This window comes from Strongylocentrotus purpuratus, unplaced genomic scaffold (genome assembly GCF_000002235.5).
Source record: "Strongylocentrotus purpuratus isolate Spur 01 unplaced genomic scaffold, Spur_5.0 spur5_scaffold_21, whole genome shotgun sequence".
Classification (NCBI taxonomy): domain Eukaryota; kingdom Metazoa; phylum Echinodermata; class Echinoidea; order Camarodonta; family Strongylocentrotidae; genus Strongylocentrotus; species Strongylocentrotus purpuratus.
In genome coordinates, this window is record NW_022145607.1 from 14,554,618 (window position 1) to 14,576,692 (window position 22,075).

General features: G+C 34.3%; 2 protein-coding genes across 2 annotated transcripts; both read right to left on the minus strand.

The window, feature by feature from the left end:
* Positions 1-5,515: 5,515 nt before the first annotated feature.
* LOC115927871 (tetraspanin-3-like) lies at positions 5,516-11,516 on the minus strand. The gene is made up of 6 exons (XM_030994170.1): positions 11,481-11,516; positions 9,999-10,190; positions 7,398-7,496; positions 5,826-5,981; positions 5,606-5,689; positions 5,516-5,533 (listed from the first exon to the last, which is right to left on the minus strand). Exons 1-6 carry the CDS (start codon positions 11,514-11,516, stop codon positions 5,516-5,518), a joined length of 585 nt encoding a protein of 194 aa, XP_030850030.1.
* A 2,648-nt stretch (positions 11,517-14,164) lies between these two features.
* Positions 14,165-19,693, minus strand: LOC100891618 (CD151 antigen). The gene is made up of 7 exons (XM_003727486.3): positions 19,382-19,693; positions 18,615-18,806; positions 17,937-18,011; positions 17,344-17,442; positions 16,202-16,369; positions 15,368-15,451; positions 14,165-14,863 (listed from the first exon to the last, which is right to left on the minus strand). Exons 1-7 carry the CDS (start codon positions 19,445-19,447, stop codon positions 14,792-14,794), a joined length of 756 nt encoding a protein of 251 aa, XP_003727534.2. The 5' UTR covers positions 19,448-19,693; the 3' UTR covers positions 14,165-14,791.
* Between the last annotated feature and the right edge of the window lie 2,382 nt (positions 19,694-22,075).

The window sequence follows — 22,075 nt, forward strand, 5'->3', positions numbered from 1 at the left end:
TACGACACGAAATACCACAAACTCTGAGTCTTGAGTCTAGCTTGAGCCTATCCTTCGGATGATATGCTTACTGATGTCAACAGAGTTTAGTTCTAGTCAGTCTGAAGTAAATTAAAAACAAAAAAATTATAGAAAAGGGGGAACAGTGAGGGATTGGTCCACCTGCTTGACTCAGCTCAGTTTCAGTTTAGTTTTTTATTTTATTTATTTATTTTATGTTTTTAGGGCACCAACGTCAGCCAAAGGCTGATCTTCTGCAGGTCCGTTATTTTTAATTCGCATTTCATAAATTAGCTATACATTTAGGTGCAAAAAACAGAGCGCAGTACAAACTATTTTCTATTTAGGTCATCGAATTGAAGCACGGAACATTCTCTTTGGATAGAATTGAAAACGGGCTATGGAGCTTCAGAAGCGTGATCGCTTAGACTTTCGAGAAATCAATCAACTCAAGGGGAATTTTAAAAAACACTTTCAGATTGCGTAATGCATGTACGTCATTTTAATGAGCGTACATATCAGAAGCTGATGGACAAGGATATCGTGACTTTTTGAAATTCTTTACAATCATGTTTAGAGCTTGTGTTTTGATATCACGAAATAAGTCAAAAGAGGAACGGAATTCAAACGCTTTCATAACCGCCGGGAGATCTTGTTATGCAACAGCAAGCAAACATCATCGTCAATATCTGTATTAAAAACAAGTGGATAATAAATTTTGGGGTTAACATTTACAAGAGTTTCTTTAAAAGTAATAACTTCAAAGCGAACAAACAGATTGGCATAAAAGAAAGCAAGGAGATTCACATTTGCCATTCCCTACCCAAGGGTGAATGAATACCTGGCAATAATAGTTAGAGGGCCCTCAGGAAGAACAGCAATGCTGCTGATGAAGCTTTTCTGCGTAAACGAAATTATTCCTATTCTAATTATGATTATTGTTATTTTTTTCATTGTTATTATTAATAATAGAAGTAGTAGTATTTATTAGTATCATCAATATTATCATCATTATTATGATTATTATTATTATTATTATTATTATCATTACCGTTATTATCTTTATCGTTATTACCATTACAATTGGAGTTTCTGGGCAAAGTTAGAAATATTTTGGAAAAAGATGAATTCAAAAATAAACCTCTCATTATTGGAGGGGATTTTAATATGGTTAGAGATGTACATTTAGATTACAGTGGACATAATTTTAATAAAAAACAGTCTAAGCTTAGCTATGAATTTGAAAAGTTTTTAATTGACTATAATGCCACAGACATATGGCGTGTCAAAAATAATTTAAAGAAACAATTTACATATCACCAACAGAATCCTAAAATGCATAGTAGATTGGACTACTGGGTTATTTCGGAGAGCATAGAAGATATGGTATTTAGCTGCAAAATATTAACTTCAATTTCACCGGACCACTCAGCAGTAGAACTGATTATTAAACTACATTCTTCTACTAATCCTGTAATAAAAGCAGGATATTGGAAATTTAATAACAGTTTATGTAACGATGCAGATTATGTGAAAAGTATGAAAGAAGAAATAACACGGTTGAAACTCAATCTATCCAAAGAGATAATAGATAATAGAATATTATGGGATTATGTTAAAATGGAGATACGAAGTTTTACAAGAAAATACTGTAAGAAAAAAGCCAAAGAAAGAAAGGATAAGATTGTTGGTTTGGAAAAAGAAATTTCAAAGTTAGAGGAAGAATTACAAATACCAGCGAAGGTGAATGACAATTCTTTGATTAACGATTTGGAAAAGAAAAGAAGGGAATTGAAAAGTCTTTACGGTTATATAAGTGAAGGGGTAAAAATCAGATCTCGAGCCCAATGGTTTGAAAGTGGAGAAAGAGAAACGGCATATTTTAAGCAACTAATAGATTTCAAAGAGAAAAAAGTGCTATTAAAGAATTACAAGTAGATGGAAATATAACTGATGATGAAAAAGATATCATACAAGAAATTAGAAGATTTTATTCTAAACTGTATGCTAAATCAGAAGAAGGGTTATGCGAAAATATTAATTTTTTCCCCAAAACCTTACCCAAATTAACAGAAAATCAGAGGAAGCTATGTGAAGGAAAAATTAACCAGGGAGAGTGTATTGAAATCTTAAAAGAAATGCAGTTAAATAAATCCCCAGGAAATGACGGATTAAATGTAGAATTTTATATTACATTCTGGCATGTAGTTGGTGACTTAGTTCTTAAGGCATTTAACGATACCATGAAATTCAAGGAATTGTCGCCTTCTCAAAAACAAGCAATCATAACGCTTATACATAAGGATGGTAAAGACCCCAATTTCATTAGTAATTATAGACCTATCTCCTTACTCAACGTAGACTATAAGATTATTACCAAAATACTTTCTAAAAGAATAAAACAAGTTTTGAATGAAATTGTGTCGGTCGATCAAGTAGGTTATTTAAAAGATAGAAACATCGGTGATGCAATCAGATTAATCAATGATATGATTTTTCATACTTCTTGTTTTAACAAACCAGGGTACCTATTGGCAATAGATTATGAAAAAGCTTTCGACTCGATTTCACATAGTTTTCTTCAGAAAGTGCTCATTTCTTTCGGATTTGGGCCAATGTTTTGTGAATGGGTTACAATTTTACTAACCAATGCTCAAAGTTGTGTTTTTAATGGGGGTAAATCAACCGGATATTTTAAAGTTAAAAGGGGTGTAAGACAAGGAGATCCGTTATCTCCATATTTATTTATTTTATGCATAGAATGCTTAACTCACTGCATTAGAAATGATAAGTTGGTAAAAGGTATTTGTTTTGGAGAAACAGAAATAAAGATGATCTTATATGCAGATGACATGTCAATTTTTGTACGAGACATAAACTCGATTAATAGAATAGAGGTAATCATGGAAAATTTTAGGAAAATATCAGGACTAAAGATTAATGGAAATAAAACATTCATTTTACCCTTAGGATCTTCTGTTGGCTCTGCGACTGTGTATCCTTTTGGAAAGGAGGCACACATTTTAAAAATACTCGGTATATATTTTACATTAGATCCCAATGTGGCGGAAGAGATGAATTACAAAGAAATATTAAGCAAAATAAATAAATTGTTAAATTGGTGGAAACAAAGAGATCTTACTTTGATAGGAAAAATTCATTTACTGAAAACATACGCATATTCAAAACTAATCTATGTAAGCTCTTTGACTCCAGTGCCTGAATGGGTTATAAAAGAAATTGATGAGATCTGTTTTAATTTTCTATGGCGAGGTAAAGACAAAATTAAAAAAAGTACGATGTATTTTGATTACAAGCAAGGAGGATTAAAAATGCTCAACTTTCAACTTTTTGTGAAAGTACAAAAAGTGATGTGGATTAAAAGACTTGTAACAGGAAACCAGAGAGTTAAATGGAAAAAGTATTTCAAATTTTTAATGAGACCTTTCGGAGGAAATCTTATTTTTTACTGTAACTATTTACCTAACAAGATCGATATACAATTACCAAAATACTATCGGGATTTAATAAACATTTGGTTAGATATGAATGATTTTATTAAAAAAGATACAACTCACAAAGGGAATGAAATTTTTTTTAAATAATAGGTTTATACACAATAGTGGAAAAACATACTTCAATGAAAATCTTTTCTTAAAAAATACTTATAGATTGTACCATATTATAGATGGAAAAGGAACATTAAAGTCGGAAACTTATTTCAGATGTATGGGACTAGAGGAAGAGGAAATATCAATGCTTAAAGAAATCTATGGTAATATACCAAAGGAATGGAAAATCGAATTAACAAAGAGGCAAATTTCATTTCATGATCTAAAAATAGAATTTATGTTCACAAAAAAAAACATTCCAATTTGAATCGGTTTGTTCGAAAAATCTGTACAGGGCATGCATACAAAAAATGCAAGACGTCCCTGTCAGTTTTCAGAATTTACATTCATCATACAATCTGTCGGTTAAAGAAATTGAAAAGGTTTTTGTCCGACCAAGAATTAGTACTTTAGATAATAAACTAAGAGAATTTCAATTCAAATTGCTTTATAAAATTGTTTATGTCAATCGTTATTTATACAGGTTTCAATTCATATTAAGTGATAAATGCTCATTTTGTGGAAAAGAAGAGGAAAAATATAGGCACATATTTTTTGAATGCGAAATGGTGAGAAAATTATGGGATCAATGTAGTGATAGTTTGGATATTCCAATCCTTAAAAATATGAGCTGGAAGGAAGTTCACATTGGATTAGACGAAATAACCGAAGATAGGCAAATGATTAATCACGTGGTTTTATTAATTAAATATTTGATATTTATTAGTAGGGAAAAAAAGAAGCCTCCAAGTATTGAAGATATAAGAGAGAAAATATTCAAAAGTAAACAGGAAGAAAGAAAGAGTGCTACTGAACGAAATACGTTGACGCTCCACTATAAAAAATGGGAACATCTCAAGGTAAACATGGATAATATGCAAGAAAATGCAAGGGATGAGGAAAGGGGGGCCTGCCCGGTTCACAGCTGAGTGTGATTGACCGGTCTCGACTGCCATAGACTGCCCACGTCTTCTTGTATCGTTTTTTTTTTTTTTTTTTTTTTTTTTTTTTTTTGTTGTTGTTGTGTGTTTGTTGTTGTTGGTTTTGTTTTTAACGGGGGTAGGGGATTTAACAAACTTTATTCATTCGATATAACTAAGTTGATTGTAGTCTGTACTTTGTTCCAATATGTTATAAATTATAATATGTAATAGGGATACTAGTAACACAGAACAAAATATAGAGGGGGGGGGGTTATAACAATATTAATTCATTCAATATAATTGAGATTACTGTATTTTGTACTCTGTGATTGGTTTCAATATGTTATATATTACAATTTGTATGAATTAATATTATTTATTGAGTGAATACAATAAAGAATATTACAAAAAAAAAAAAAATTATTGTTAATAATATTATTAATATAATTAGCATATCATTGTTATTATGATAGTTTTAATTATTATGTTACATACATATGATTATTATTACTAATATTACTATTATTATCATTATCGTTATTATCATAGTTATTGCTATAAAATTATTAATGTAATTATTATTATTATCATTATTGTTATTGATATTAGTATTATTATTACTACTATTATCATTATCATTATTATTATAGTTTTTGTTATAAAATAAATCTTATAACGAGCTCTGTCGACAAAAAAATAAAATAAATGAATTTAAATGCGTTCAGGAGCAAAGTGAACAAATGTACAAATATGTTGAAATAATGATTCATGTTTATATAAACAAATAAACTCGTGGAAAGCACGAAATCTGACGACCGCTATCATCTTTATTTACGTGAAAATATATTCATATTTTGTGGAGTTTGTAATAATTATCATCACTATAAGCATCACTTCGTTTGGTTGGGAGTAAATGGGGTGCAAATCATCTCTCAGAATAGCGGAATCCACTCCAAAACGGAGATATATAATCACTTCTTATTAGTTGACTCCTATTCCCTGCATGAAGAGAGTATAAGAAATCGAAAATACAGTTATACAAAAGGAAAGCAGAGAAGATTTATGTTTTACCTTAACACAGAGAATACCGAATGCAGCGCCTCCAATGGCATTGTAGTGATTCTTGATCGTATATTTTGTTGCATGCACACAACCCTACAAGATAGAGAAACCATTAAGACCTCATTTGAGATTATATGCCAAATAGTATAGCCGGATGAACGGAACCAGAACGACTGATATATATTATGTATAATTATGTCAAGTCAAGTCAAATCAAGTATCTACTCACATCTGTCCAGACTCGATTTGGGTAGTCGGGATTCCCCTTGGATCCACCAGTACATTCTTCAAAATATCTACAGCATGATTCGGGTACAGCATACCCCTGCTGAAGATGTTTAGAGGTCTTGTAGTCCTTGTACCCAGATGCACCGCAGCACTCGAACTGAAAGGTGGAGTCGAGTAAAATTCGTCAAAGAAAAACCACGAGGAAAAGCTTTAAAATTTGAATTCCGACTTAACCCTTTCATTTTGTTACTTCCTTTCAGAATGAAAAAGAACTGTTAAGGAACGAATTAGAAATGTAAAGAAGAAAGGCATTGATTTTCCCATTAACACTTTCCCCTTTTATTTCGTTACATAAATTCAACTAACAAAGAACTCATTTGTGTGTACGAAGAATATCAAGGAGTATACCATCTAAAAAGGGAGATCCTTATTTAGCCAACTGATTGTCTCATCATCGAGCTCTCGAAGTCCAGAAGCACCGTGAGGGGATTTGTAGATAGGACAAGCATCAGTGACATGATTCATAGTTTGGATCTCTCCACATGCACAGTTTGGCGATGGATCGGCTCCAATTTCATGCAGGAAATATTGTGTACGGCCAAACCCAGTTCTGATACGGTTGAGGTTGACCCAGGCTTTTATTCATTTGGTTTTACACAGGGCTTTGGGATGAACTCCTTCAAGTTGGTAGTAGACGAATTCCAACGGTCTGACCAGCGTTTTGCTATCCAGTTGGGTAGGGTGGACGGTGTAATGCTTTTGGACACGCTTGGTGTACTGCGCATCTCGTCTGAGCTGAGCTTGTGATATCCCAGACAGTATTGACAGGTTGCTGACAGACTGTTGCAGTGAGTGTTTCGCTGATTTATATCATAGCATCATTAAGGACAACATCAACCTTGTGTACATGAGTGCTGTGGCTCCATGCAGGTGCGGCATACTCGGCGGTGGAGAAGGCAAGAACTAGAGTGGGAGTGCGAAGGGTGGTGAAATCAGCTCCCCATCCGGTCCCAGCAAGCTTCCTTAGGAGAAACACTTTGGCTTGAGTATTTTGAGCTGTGGATTTGGCATGTTCTTGGATGGTGAGGCTTCGATCAAGAGTGATACCTATGTACTTTGATGTGGGGTCGAAGTTCAGCCTAGACCAATTCGTCCCTTTTCCCCTTTTATTTTATTTTATTTTAACCTACATTGCAAAGTCATTTTGTGACGGACGTTCGATATTAAAAAAAAAAAAAAATGCAAAGCCTCTCGCTGAATAGATCTTTATTTACATTTCCCATTGTTTTTCTTCGAAAGGTTGGGGGCACATGTACCCCCATCCCCTTCGCATCAATGTTAATGCTACTTTTGATTGTCAAGAACAGTGCCACTGCAATGTATCATATTAACTCATGTATAATAATTACAATTCATGAAAGTGACGTAACATCGATATCTTATTTTCCTTTCTCCATTTGTTAAACTGTTAGATGGTGGAGATGGGGAGGGAGGGGATGTACGGGGCCCTGAGCCTATATCCTTTGCACTGATCGTCAATGTAAAATGTTCTTTGGATGTTGCATTCTCTTACCGTTCGCTGCACGTCATCTACGGCTTCGGTTGCACCTTCTTGGAAATCATAGGTCTCATTTATAGCTCTTTGCATGCCCTTCGTCATATTGTCCTCACTCTAGGAGAGGGGGTGATAAAACGAGAGACATCGAGAATGATCGAGAGAGAGAGAGAGAGAGAGAGAGAGAGAGAGAGAGGGGGGTAGAGTAGTATGGCATAGAATAGATAGAACGAGAGCACTCGCATCATTAAGGAACAGACATGGAGAAACATAAGGAGATTTCTGCCGACCGTGTATAAACCATGCAATTTTCAAATTTTGTAACATCCCCCCCCCCCCCCCACCTCCGCTCCCATCTTTCTCGCCATAGCCAACGAACTTTAATTAAAACTAAAAATGTTAATGCACTCACACTAAAACAGTCTTATAACGATATCGATGGAAAGAAATGGATCATAAAAATGCTGCGAATGATATTGGCGACATTTTTTTATGATCCTTTTTATTGGCCCAACATTATAAACTTCGCATGAAAATCACCTATTTAAATATTACTCTTTAGTAGCAATATTTTTCAACACATGATCGATAAGCAGGCTGCTTGAATTTGTTATAAAGAACAACATGAAAATGAATGTGCCTATACAAATACATGTACGTATCAAAATCCTGTGAAAATTATATTTTCAAAAACTCTGTAGGGCCTAATACAATGTAGCTGCCGTAAAGATGTAGGTTAAACAGAAACTTCCGATTTACAAATATTGATATTAATTGATATGGGCACACATGTAATTACAGGTCTATCAAAACAAATGAGTGCAATGCTTACGCCACCACGGAAAACAAATGTCGTGATTCCCAAAGAGCCTTCCGCCAGCACGATCAGTAGCAAACTGATAAAAAACTGCAAAAAATAAGAAGATTTTTGTCTTCATTATTCTTGGTAAGTGCAACAACATTAACGACATTAAAATTGACAGAACTATACATTATTTGAGGAATAAACAACCACATGAATCACGTAAAACATATTAATTCGTAACTTTAAAGTATTGTATAAATTGCAATAGGCCTATTCAGTTGTATATCCACACCATGTCAATATCATCACTATCATCGTTATCATCATCATCATCATCATCATCATCATCATCAACAACAAAAAACATCATCATTATCACTATCATCAACATCATCATCATTATCACTATCATCAACATCATCACCATCCTCATCATAATCACCATCATTAACATCACTATCATCTCCATCATCACCTGCGTTATCATCACCATCATCATCATCATCATCATCATCAACATCATCATCATCATCGTCACTATCATCATCATCATCAACAACAAAAAACTGCATCATCATTATCACTATCATCAACATCATCATCATTATCACTATCATCAACATCATCATCATCCTCATCATAATCACCATCATTAACATCACTATCATCACCATCATCACCTGCGTTATCATCACCATCATCATCATCATCAACATCATCATCATCATCATCATCGTCACTATCATCATCATCAACAACAAAAAACATCATCATCATTATCACTGTCATCAACATCATTATCATTATCACTATCATCAACATCATCACCATCCTCATCATAATCACCATCATTAACATCACTACCATCACCATCATCACCTGCGTTATCATCACCATCATCATCATCATCATCAACATCATCATCATTATCGTCACTATCATCAACACCAACAACACCATCATCATCATTTTTATTTGTATTTTTTTTTCCAAGCAAGATGATAACAATACATAGAAAACATCACAGGGTTGGCAAAATGATTTATCATTAGCAGTACGATATTTAGCACCAGCCAATGCCTGGGAATCACCTAAAAGAATTTAAAAATGCGGTCGAGAGGCTCTCCACATTGGATGGTGCATACATAAAGCAAAATATAAAGATAAGGTAAACATATACATGAATGTGTAACTAAAATTAACCCTCATATTAGGCACATGTGAGGGAGATTAGAAGCAAATACTCTTATGTCATACAATAATTTAATAATAATCTATTCAGACTAAATTTGGTATATGATACATCAATACAGCAAAATGTGTGTTCCTGTATACGGTAATATACATGGAGATCAATTACTGTTAGGATTATTATAACAAAGGATTGAAAAAAGAGCTGTTCAAACTATGCATGTTTGATAAATGCATGCTAAACGCAGACAATTTTCTGTCTATACAATCATATGCACGGTAATATGGGAAGTTAGCAAAATTGTGTAACTTTATTATTAATATGATTGGAAGTTATCAAAATTATAGAAAATTATAATTGATATTAGAAGTTATGAAAATTGAGGAACATCATTAATGACTCCTATAAAAATTAGAAAAAAACATAGGAAACAAAGTAAAAATGATGTGATAGAACACATTGATAGAGAACGAGAACGTACATTAAATAAGAACTCAATGATAACAACATACGCATCGACAAAATTATCACCATCATCATCACCATCAACACCATCATCATCGTGATTTTCCTCATGAGTATTTCCCGCGACTTTCATAATCCACCATCTCATCTTCCTTACCAGTGCACCAAGACACGAGCTGTCGGTCAGGGCCCAGCAATACCCACAGAATCCGACGACGAAGATGAAGATACCAATACCAATGGCGGTCCATGAGAGAGCTAGAATCGTGTTTTCCGAGAACAGGTCCTGGTATGCATTCTGCTTGGCCGTCACAGAAGCTCCTATACCGACCAGGACGATACTGCAAACCTACGATTCAAATTTAATGAAAAATCAAATACATAAACAAAAAACAAACAAAATTAACAATCACTACAGACACTACAGCAACAAATGTGAAAGAATTGGGCATTTTAAAACTTGATTCCAAGTCATTGTCTAGACATTGTTTGTTCTTTTGTTTAATACTGTTTTCTGCTTTTTTCGTAATTATTCTTTTTATGTGTGTGTTTGTGGTATTTTTTTATTTTGCTATATGTACAGAACCCCTTATCATTTTCTCTTTTGAACCAGCTACTCTTCTCTTCCTTCTTATAATTCTACGTCAATATCCAAGCTGTTCAACCTTTTCCCCCGCCTCCTGTCACTCTCGCGCTCTCTCTCTCTCTCTCTCTCTCTATCTATATGCATGTCCCCCCCCCCCTCTCTCTCTCTCTCTCTCTCCTCATCATCCTCTTCTTCTTCATCTTCTTCTTCATCTTCTTCTTCTTCTTTTTTCTTCTTCTTCATCTTTTCCTTCCTCTTCTTCATCTTCTCCTTCTTCTACTTCTTATCTTCTCTCTATCTTCTTCTTCTTCTTCTTCTTCTTCTTCTTCTTCTTCTTCTTCTACTTCTTATTTTCCTTCTTCTTCTTCCTCTTCTTCTTCTTCTACTTCTTCTTCTTCTTCTACTTCTTTTTTTTTTCTTCTTCTTCTTCTTCTTCTTCTTCCCTCTTCTTCTTCTTCTTCCTCGTCTTTATCATCTTCTTCTATTATTTTTCTTCTTCTTTTCTTTTTCTTCTGAATAGATACGTATACTTTACATATTATTGCGTATTAAGTTGTTTACGATGAAGGTTATAACAGCCGCAAATTCGAACGCTTCATTTTCAGTTGTTATTTTTTTGCTAAAAATCGAAAGGACTCGTCACTATTCGTAACAACACGTAAATAGTTCGTTACCAACACGTAAGTTGCTCGTACTTATCCGCGCCGACTCGTAATAAATTGTGGAATTTTGCCGTAGATACATCGTAATAACTCCTAATAATCCGTAAATAGCTCGTTATAACTCGTAACAACTCTTAAATCGGTCGTTAGAGTGGCGAAATCGTAAGGATCCGTGAAAGATCCGTGAATTTGTGCAATCTGTAAGAACCCGTAAAAACAGTCCGTGTGTGTGAAGGGGGTATATAATATACAACAATTAGAAGAAGAAAAAAAAACGCGTCTTCACACAGGGTGACGGATGGCATATAACATGTGCCTTATTGCTGGTACACATTAAAATCAGTATTTCAAACAAGCTTGGACATATATACGTGTAATATAGCCTACTCACCCAAATACAGAAGAATAAGACATGCTTAACAACCATTTTGATTTTGAAATCTAGAAAACGCGACGAACAAACCAAGCAAGATCAGTCAGTCAATCAATTGAGCTACGTGAGCCCACTTTCTCGAATCGAAATGTTCTAGAGTCGATGACGCAAGCTTATAACAATAGGAACTAAACAAGTCCTTCAAATGACGCGACCTACACGGGTTTTTTAGTATTAAACCCATGTCACACCCAGTCTCCAATAACGACATCTACACCCATTAGATACATTTCATATTGCTAAACAAACACAAATTGTTCTTCCCAGACAACCCACAACCCTCCACCCCGTCGAGTTTGTTACGTAATAAAAAGGCGCCCGTATTGGGAAATCCACAAGTCCATACATTAACGACAAACGCCACTTTTAAAGAAAAACAATGTCATGTCAGTTTCTGTTGCTATTATTAGTTATCTATTTTTCTGAACACTCTGTAAGGATACGATCGCAGGGCAAGAACATTATCAAATCATGAAAATACCACATTTAATTGTCATGGTTATCAGTATCGGTATCGGGTATATAAAGGGCAAGGTATGGCTAGGGCCTAATTGATCACGTGACACGCAAAGCTGTCAGCATACGCCTGATACGGAAAACTGTTCATATCAAATATAATCATAGTTATGAACAATAAAATATTGTTCACGCGCTATAATTAAATATTTGACTAGTGCTGAACCTGGGATTTCTAGCTACATGTACAAAGTTCACAGATCATTAGATACATTTTACGAATAACACAAGATGGTTCCTGTTTGGTCTATACATGTAACATTTTATAAAAAGAGAAATGGAGATTTTCTTGGTAGTTGAGTGTTTACAAAAAGTGGGGAAATACATGCTGATATTTGTTTTACCTACCTATGTAGTAATATTTTCTAAATGTAAACGCTGTTTACCTTTCAAACGTTTGTTTCTTAACCTAGCCATATCAGACTGGCGATAAATAAACCTTTGTCAGTTGCAATAGCCTTGTCCATCATCTATTGTATATATACGAACATTGCAATGACTATTATGTAATCCTAACATGATTTCTATGGGATGTACAATAGGGTGTTAACATTGATTAGGTTGATTTCTTGAAAGGCTTCACGATCGTGTTCATTATGAAACTCAACAAGAGAGGGCTCTATATTTATTAACAAAAAAGACCATAATTATTGACAGATAAACGAATTTTAGAGTTGAGATCAATAAGGGGAAACTGTAATGGCCGATCGGTGAATATTTCTGAAGAAAAAATATCTTTGTTTGTGCTCACAAAAATACTTTAGAACGCATTCCTTTAACAGACATGTTATACATTTGGTGTTACTTTATCGAGGTAGGGGGCTTAGGATTCTATATATATATATATTGTCGTTTCCTACAAGTCATGTGCCTCACTTAAATTCATTTGTAATGATTCTTGTGTGGGTAGGTGACTTGAACGTCCCCCCCCCACCCTTTCTCTCTATATATCTATTTATCTTGTTTCTCTACTCTCCCCTTTAGACCTCTCTCTCTCTCTCTCTCTCTCTCTCTCTCTCTCTCTCTCTCTCTCTCTCTCTGTCTATGTCTATCCTCCTATTATACATACGCACGTATCAAGTTCAATATTAGTCTGACTCACAATTCATTTTTTTGTTCCCTACATTTACATTTACTTTTACTTCTGTTCCCTACCATCATAAAATGTTCTCCTGTCTCTTAAACACACATGTACACAGACCCCCCCCCCACACACACACACACACATATACTCTCTCTCTCTCTCTCTCTCTCTCTCTCTCTCTTGTTTTATTCTTGTAATCTGATGTTATAAACACTGTTCATCCTCTTCTCATTGCATTAATAATTTAAATGAGATAGTCTTGGGTTAACTGATGAAAACAAAACAAGAAAATATATGCTCCGGGCAAATGAACATTCTGATTAATTTCATAAAAATATAATTTTATTTTTCAATTTCTCTTCAAAATGTGTGATTTACTTTAGGGATAGACACATTTGATTTGTCAAAAATGATTTTAATGTAAAATATGATTGAGCAATTTTCAAAACAAAACTTCAATATTATACTGTACATTTAATTTAAATGGCAATCTAGGCAATGTCATCAAGTCTTGTATGACATCATAGCACGTATGCACAAAGAGTTTTGTTTTAAGACAGTGGTATAGGCTGTAAACGTTTCTGCTATACAAATAATCAATGTTTAAAACGTAAACAAAATACATGATTTGTATTCCTTGCATGCGTGCCATAAATACAACCTTTGGAACAATTATATCTGTCAGACCCGTTGAGGGGGCTGCGGATCTCAATTCCTATTTAAGAAGCCTGGTCCATCATTCTCGCTAGATGTGTGTGAGATTCAGAATTATACTTAATTGCTACTAAATTGTGTTGGCAATAAGGAGGGAACTCTTGGAATAGAAATAACCATCATCGATATTTACAAATAAATGTGTAATCCACTTGCACAACAGAATGCGTTTCTAAATTTAGATTTTTTGAAAGACAATTTTAATTATAGCTTTAGCTCATGTTACGGCGTCTAAGAAGCCGAAGGACACGTAGGCTTAAACCCGTTCAATTTAAAATATTTTGGTATCACAAATAAACTTATTTTAGGGTCGACCTAAACTTTTTACACACTTATTCACAACTTTCACCTTATACAAGTATTTACAGAAAAACCGATGTTTTTCGTTATCATTGACAACATAGTAATATGACTGCCTATTTGTGACACCCCCAACAAAGCTTAGGAAATGTGTAAAGATTAGAAAAAATGGATTGAATTAAAACAAATAACTCAGTCAGCACTTACAGATAAATATTTACATTTCTTGACAATAATTCACCGAATTTCCTGTAAGCTCAAAGTAACCATTAAATTTTTCTCATTCTTGTTCCTATTATTGTGTAAACCGTTTAGAGGTGAACTGACTCTTTTATGTGTCAATATGTTCTATCATCATGCCCGGTAAGTGGTTATTCCTATAAGACCTTAATCATTCAGTTAAATTTCGGAATAACTATTGCGCCATGGTCCCTATTTCTTTCGTTTCATGATAAGGTATTCATATAAAATTGCCTGCAAATCACTGTTTTCAGAAATGCCAGATTTCATATGTTCTCGAATGCCACTGATGTGGACAGTGGAAACCCGGAGAATGATTTTCACCTTGATATAAGCTGACCTCTCCCATCATCCTCCTGAAACCACGCATATTTGTGAATGTTTTTGTGAGAAGCATTGATAAGAATGGAGCCCTTTACGCATATTTGTCGTATCCTGAATTGCCGATTCCACTTATGACACAGCAAGCAAAGACCATCGTCAGGATCTGTAGATAAACAAAGAGATAAATATACATCATGATGCCAACTAGGATTTTTGTTATCGCGGAATAATCTAACGTACATCGCTTACACAGAAACAACTATTTACAGCAATAAACAGGGAGAAGAGCATTTACATTGTATGGAAATTGTCTTAAAATAACTGTTAGAATAGAATGGAGAAGAGTTCAACCATTTTGTATTCATATGATCACCATAACAACTAGATATAAGAAAAACTTGTGATTAGCAAGAAACAAAAATAAACAAAAAATGTCAAGCACAAGAAAATTAATAACGTAAGAAAACTTTCTGTAAAGCAATATTCTGAAGAATTTCTATGTCAAAGTATATGATGTACTATGTATGTAAACTCATTTTGATTGTTTGTACGCTTGTAAAATGTGAACAAAACAAATTCCCAATATTGGACAATAAATTGATATTGAAATTGAAAAATTGAAATTTAAGATGTGAAAAATGAATAAAAAAAGGGAAAACAAATTTACCTCAAAAACAATAAAACCAAATGCTACAGCTCCGATGATGATGTAGTGACTTTCGATCGTTTCCTTCGATGCACTAACACAGCCCTGGAGGAGAGACAAGTTACGAAGAATCATCAGTTAATTCAATTCAATTCAAATTCAAAAGACTTTATTTCCGTTAAAAAGCGAACAAATATATACATGTGATGAAGTACAGACAGCTTAAAATATACAAATCATGAGCATTACGTCGAATTAATTTTTTTTAAAAACTGTGAAATTATTAGAAGGAAAAGGGAGCACCTGTAGGAAGCTTATGTTAGTTTGTTGATTCAGGCGTCCAAATGAATAAAATAATTACACAGTTAAGAAAGGGTAACCTTAACTGCACATTAAAGATCTGTTAACATCGTTCAAATCTTCATATTGATATGTTGTGTTGTAATGGAAAATCTATGTGTATGTTTTGTCTTTATATTATGTGAATTATCAGATTCAGATTTCTTTGTCTATTTTTTTTCTCCAAGGAACCATAACGTATGTATCGACTTGATCAGCCTAGATACAAAATGAGAGAGACAACTAACTGGTGGACAGTGAAAAGTGGACAGCTACCAACCCTATCCAGAATAATATCAATGGGACAATATTATCCTTTGGAGTAAACAACAGTAATAAACATAAATGAATGAATAAAGAAATCAATTTTGTTAAAGAAATCAATTAATGAAAATTTAGTAAATGAATATATCATTAAATAATCATTTGTCTAATACATTTAAATATAAAAATGAATAAATAGAAAGATTAAATTATTAATTACTTAAATTAATAAATGAAACAAAAGACACTCACATCTTTCCAGACAAGGTCAGGGTACGTAGGTTGACCTTTGGCCCCTCCGGTGCAGTTAGCAGTTCCAGTGCTGTTCTTATAACAGCATGATTTGGGCACAGCAAGACCAACATCAAGATACTGTGAGTACATGTAATCTTCGTATCCTGATGCACCGCAGCATTCAAACTGAAAAAGAATTACATAGAAAGTTGACAAATTAAGGAAAAGAATGATCAAGGTATGTTAATTCATTTCCTTGAATCTCAATCAGAGGGTTCAGGGTTCGAATCGCAGGCCGGCACTAATGCTCATTTGCAAGGCATTAATCCATTATTATGTGCCACCAGTGGCGTACGCAGGATTTTTTTCAAGGGGGGGGGTTACATTTTTAAATCGGGCAGACATTTTCGCAACGACGGAAGAGCACATTTTAATTTAAATGTTTTTTTTTTTTTTAATTAAAAAAAAAAATGAATGAAAAACACATACATACAAAAAGTTTAAGGGGGGTTCATCCACCCCCCCCCCCCCCCCTGCGTACGCGCCACTCTCCTAACATGGGTAAATGGGTACCTGGCAATTGTTAGGGACCAATATGTATGGTCCTCAGGAAGATCAGGTTTGATGGTGATGAGGCTCATGTATTATTGTTCTAATAATAATAATAATAATAATTGTTATCATTATTATTATTATTAGTAGTAGTAGTATTACTATCATCATCATCATCCTTCTTTTTCTTCTTCTTCTTCTTCTTCTTCTTCTTCTTCTTCTTCTTCTTCTCCTTCTCCTTCTCCTTTTCCTTTATCTTCTACCTCTTCTTCTTATTGTTACCATTAGTTACTATTATTATTACAATCATAATCATTAATGTTGTTATTATTTTTATTATCATCATTATTATCATAAGTATTATCATTGTTATTTTTATTATTATTATTAGTAGTAGTAGTAGTAGTAGTAAATGTAGTAGTATTAGTAGTAGTATTATCATTATCATGCTTATCATTATTTTTTAAATGATTATTATAGTCATATTTATTTTTATTATGATTATGATGTTTAACTTGACATGGATGACCAAATGGAAGCTAGTTGATGGCTTATTTCCAACAGTGTTACATTTATTTGTAACCTTTTCAGGCACATAAATGTCTTACCAATGTCTGAATGTCATCCACGGCATCGGTAGCGCCCTCTTTATCATTATAGGTCTCGTTTATTGTCTTCTGCATGCCTTCCATCAAACTTTCTTCAATCTGTGAACATGAGAGAAAGACAAGACATGATATACAAGACGCGGTTCTAGTTTCCTTTCGCTGGACATCTATCTACATTTGTCACTTTCCACCGAGGTGTTAAGTTCACCATAGGTCACATGTATTGATTTCTGGATGCCTTCTTTCTTCAATCTGTAAACATGAGAACGTCAAGGCATGATTTTGAAGTCACTGACGTAAAATTCCTGTCCACACTAACGTCGTATGTGACACGGAAGTACTTGAAATACACAGGCGATCACCCTCCCGTCCTTTCTTGATATATTTGACCCACGACAATAATTCTACTTAAAAATGCATGTTAACTTAGCACTTAAGTAATACAAACAAAATAAATATATCATATAAAAAATCCAAGAAGTTTCAGCCTAAGAATCATACTTCAATGAAGTCGGTGAAATCTCACCTCTGGCAATATATTAATTATGCTTAATTTAAAAAGACATATATAAAAATAATGAAAGGAAACTTACGTCACTACTGTAGACAAACGTGAGAATTCCCAATGCAAATTCAGCAAGAACGATGATAAGAACAAACATGAAATACTGTAAACAAAGAAATGGATTGAAAGGTTTTAATATTTTGTAGCTACGATGTTGCTGTTATTATCATGATATTGTGGGTAGTATGTTTAAGGCACTGGGGGGGGGGGGGTAAAAACTCAGGGGGGTCCCATTTATGAGATAAACTGTCGTAGGCCATTGTTTCTCTGCCTGGAAACCTTTTAAGATATATTTAGTTATTCTTTTGTAGACATGATTAGACCTAATTTGAAATACGTGCTAAAAGAGAAGGAAATAGACAGTAACGAAGAAACATATTATATTTGTAGACTTTATCTTTTCACTATTATTTTTCTGTGTATGCGTTATTATAAGCATATACTAAAGTCTCAACTATTACTATCAACAACATCAGCATTTACCGCAATCATTGGCATTACCATCATCATCGACACCATCTTCATCATCATCACCATCGAAGTAATGACGATATACATTATCGTTAACATTATTGGAATCTTATTCTTTATGTTATCATCATCATCATCATCATCATCATCACCATTGCCACTATCAACATCATCGTATCCGTCATCATCGAACACTCCTTACGACCTCCATCATCCACTACCTCATCTTCCTTACCATTTTAAGAAGACACGAGCTCTCGCTGAGGGCGCCGCAACATCCGGAGAATCCGACGACGAAAATGAAGAGACCGATACCAATGGCGCTCCATGAGACGACCAGAATCGTGTCATCGGCGAAGAGGTCCACGTAGTCATTGTAATTGGCGGTCACGTAAGCCCCTCCACCAATCAGGGCAATGCTGCAAATCTGTCATTCAAATTTGAAATGTTGCAAATATTAATGATAGAAGCAATTAACATAGCACCCTTTCCACTGGATACAAAGCGCTTTGAAGTGCCGTTCATGTGTGTTAGAGATAAAATATGAATTAGGCTACATAATACACAAATTACCAAGCAACGTGCAGAACAATCGCACTCGTGACACGCTTGTGACAAGAGAATTAGACCTCATGACTAACAAGACCATGACGTCATCAAAGTAATATCTTTTAGATACTCCATGCTGTGTTTTATGCATATACTGTCATGCAGTATTTATGGTTTTCGGATTGGGGGTTAAATACGACCTCGGGTTTTTTTAATTTTAACAAAATGACCCCATAAAATTTAATTTCTGCAATCAAATCTTGCATGAGAAGACGACCAAAGGTATACTAATTTAAAGCATTATGAACTATGAGTAGAACTAGAAATACATCGTTATTGCATATTACTCAGGTAGTTCCTTGTAGTATATCTTAATATTAGCCATGAATGCCCACTGATACAATCGAACACAATAATGCATACACATATTACACACTGATGACAAATACTCACCCAGAGACAGATGTTCAAGACGAACAAGAAACACTTGGCAATCTTTGGTCCACAACCAGCAACCATTTTGATTTGAATACGAGATCGCTCCCTAAAAATAATTAATATCTGAATGCTCACTTGAGCTGATTATCAATGTTCTCCGGTTAACTTAGTGGTGTCTACCCTCTTCAAATGGTTTTGTTTATGGTTTGTCCTAGTATGGTGGAAGCGAACCAATTTTTCAAGTGATTGAAGTTGACGTAGCACGGGTAATCTTTATATACGACGTTAGATCATTACAGATGTCTTGGCCCGCCAGTTCGAGTTGATGTCATTTGCCCTATATAGGAAGCGATGTAATACCACCGTGACTATGATAACGCACACCGCCAAATGTAAATACTATATTTTACTTTATTGAGTTCAAAGTCCATGTTTGCCTGAAAAGATACCAAAGATTAGATCGACAACCAGTGGAGGTTGTACGGGGATACGGTGATAGCCTTCCTAGTTTTGCATATAGATAAACGTGAGGAACAATAACTTCGTGTATGTCAACTAAAAGACCAATTAAAGGGAAAATTTAAACGTATTGCAATTAAGGAGATAATTACAGCTGTTAAATTTAGAAATAGACAGATTCTTATACGAAAAGGTAGGATGACACCATGTCTTATTACAGAGACGATTTAAAGATCAAATGTTGACAAAGTCAAGTTAGAGGAATGAACCTTCGATTAATTCAGTACTCAATAAGGATTTGAGCTCCAGAACGTATATATAGTGATAAGGAGTATCTGTTTCCTCATTTATTTTCAGCCACTAACAACAAGGATGTCAAATATCGTTCCGAAACTTATTTCTAAAGTAAGTCGGAAGTGGGTATTGGCGATAATGCATTATTTTGTATACATTTCCTTATTCCACTGTGTTTTAAATTCTCCCCTCTAAATTATGTCTTTCTCTACTGCTACGATTTGTTCACCTACAATAATTATTTAACCAGGAACCTATAGTATACAAGCACTGCTTTTTAATGGGTTCTTCACATTCTACTTAATCTATATATGAATTGAGAATCATTGAGACATGCTCATTTATACTACATGTATTATATAATTTGTATTACATATATGTATGTCTATAATTTCTGTAAAATGTGGAACAAATCAATCTTGAACTTGAAGTATCATTTCCTTGAACAGAACAAAGATTTCAAATGAGCTCTTTGATAAAATCACGTGGCCTGCAGATAAGTGTGTTTAAAGGTTATAGCCGTGGCTTGGAGTGAGTCTCCACTTTGAAGGGTAGGGGCACTGATATCATGGATGGTGAAGAGGCAGGGGGGGGGGGAGCTAAATGGGACCGACAGGTGGATGACATGAGGAGTATCTTGATTGGAAGGAAGGTGTATGGTCTAATCGCCTTCTTTTCGAGTAGCCTTCCCCCTCTATCCTCTTTATTTCTCTTCCCGCCTTTTCCATTTCTAATTGATTAAGGTAGCAGCAGCCCCAACCCCCCTTTCTCTATCCTTCCTCATTTCTCTTCCCATCTTTCCCTATCTTTACGAATAGGGACAGTACCCCCCCCCCCTTTTTTTTTTCTTTCTCGATCCATAGATACGTCACTGGTTGATAGAGAAGCTTCAAGATTAATGACCTTAGGGGGTTGTGTGGAGGAGGGGGGAGGAGGGGCGACCTAATTATACTCAAGTAGTTATGCGTGTGATTATCACAATGATTGTCTCCTACTTGATAGTTCATATCATATTCATATCATTTTCTATATATCTCGTCTGATATCACTATCCTCGTGACTCTTCGGTGTAAATGCAACAACAAAAAAGGCTGACGGCCTGTTGATGGGATGAAAGTCCGCATATAAGGGTTTGTATTCACTGAAATATGATCCTAATCATTCTAATAACCACGAGTATTATTGAACTTTGATTTCAAGATGCCCATCTGATCACTTATTCTGTTAACACGTGAATTATGTTAATATAAACGTGGTTAAAAGTGATTATTGTTAAGTACATGGACATGGGCATTGGGATGAATTCCCACATTACCAACTATTGTTATTATTATCTTTATTATTTTTACTATTGTTATTATTATTTAGTTATTATTATCATTATTATCATCATTATTATAATTATTCTCATTATTATCATTATTATTATTACTCCAACATCATCATCATCATTATCATCACCATCTTCATCATCAACATCATTGTCGTCGTCGTTTTCATTAGCATTATCATTTTTGTTCCTTTCATTGCAAAGAAATCTCCTCAAGTTCATTTTGGTGAAACTGGGTACCTTTACCCGACCACAAACAAAGTACTTATTGAATTTTATCCGGTATTTAGTACCGGACTTAAAACCCTTTAAACAATGTATGATTTACCTAATTATACCCCAATGTACGTCAGTGTTTATATTACCTTCTCTGTATTGACGCTTTGATTATTGATGACCTAAGATCATTTTCTGTTCGTATATTTGTAAAGGTACATTTTGTGATTAACGAAATCACTTTGTATATCGTTTTTTTTTAAATGAAATTCAGTTACCCCCCCCCCCAAAAAAAAAAGGGGGGGGAGAAGAAGAAGAAAGATACAATACAAGCAACAATTAACGAATGGAATCTTCTTAAATGGGAAAGTGTCTAGAAGTATGGACTCAAATGAATATTGATTTCAAAT

What these genes read in the sequence shown, in the direction of transcription:
- LOC115927871 (XM_030994170.1), bottom strand. Translation starts at nt 11,516, where the DNA reads ATGGTTGTTAAGCATGTCTTATTCTTCTGTATTTGG. An exon ending in GCTCGTGTCTTGGTGCACTG is followed by an intron (nt 7,497 to 9,998) that starts GTAAGGAAGATG and finishes CCCCTCTCCTAG; the next exon opens with AGTGAGGACAATATGACGAA. An exon ending in CAAATCGAGTCTGGACAGAT is followed by an intron (nt 5,690 to 5,825) that starts GTGAGTAGATAC and finishes TCTATCTTGTAG; the next exon opens with GGTTGTGTGCATGCAACAAA.
- LOC100891618 (XM_003727486.3), bottom strand. Translation starts at nt 19,447, where the DNA reads ATGGTTGCTGGTTGTGGACCAAAGATTGCCAAGTGTTTCTTGTTCGTC. An exon ending in TCTTGAACATCTGTCTCTGG is followed by an intron (nt 18,807 to 19,381) that starts GTGAGTATTTGT and finishes TTTGAATGACAG; the next exon opens with ATTTGCAGCATTGCCCTGAT. An exon ending in TGGATGACATTCAGACATTG is followed by an intron (nt 16,370 to 17,343) that starts GTAAGACATTTA and finishes ATTCTTTTTCAG; the next exon opens with TTTGAATGCTGCGGTGCATC.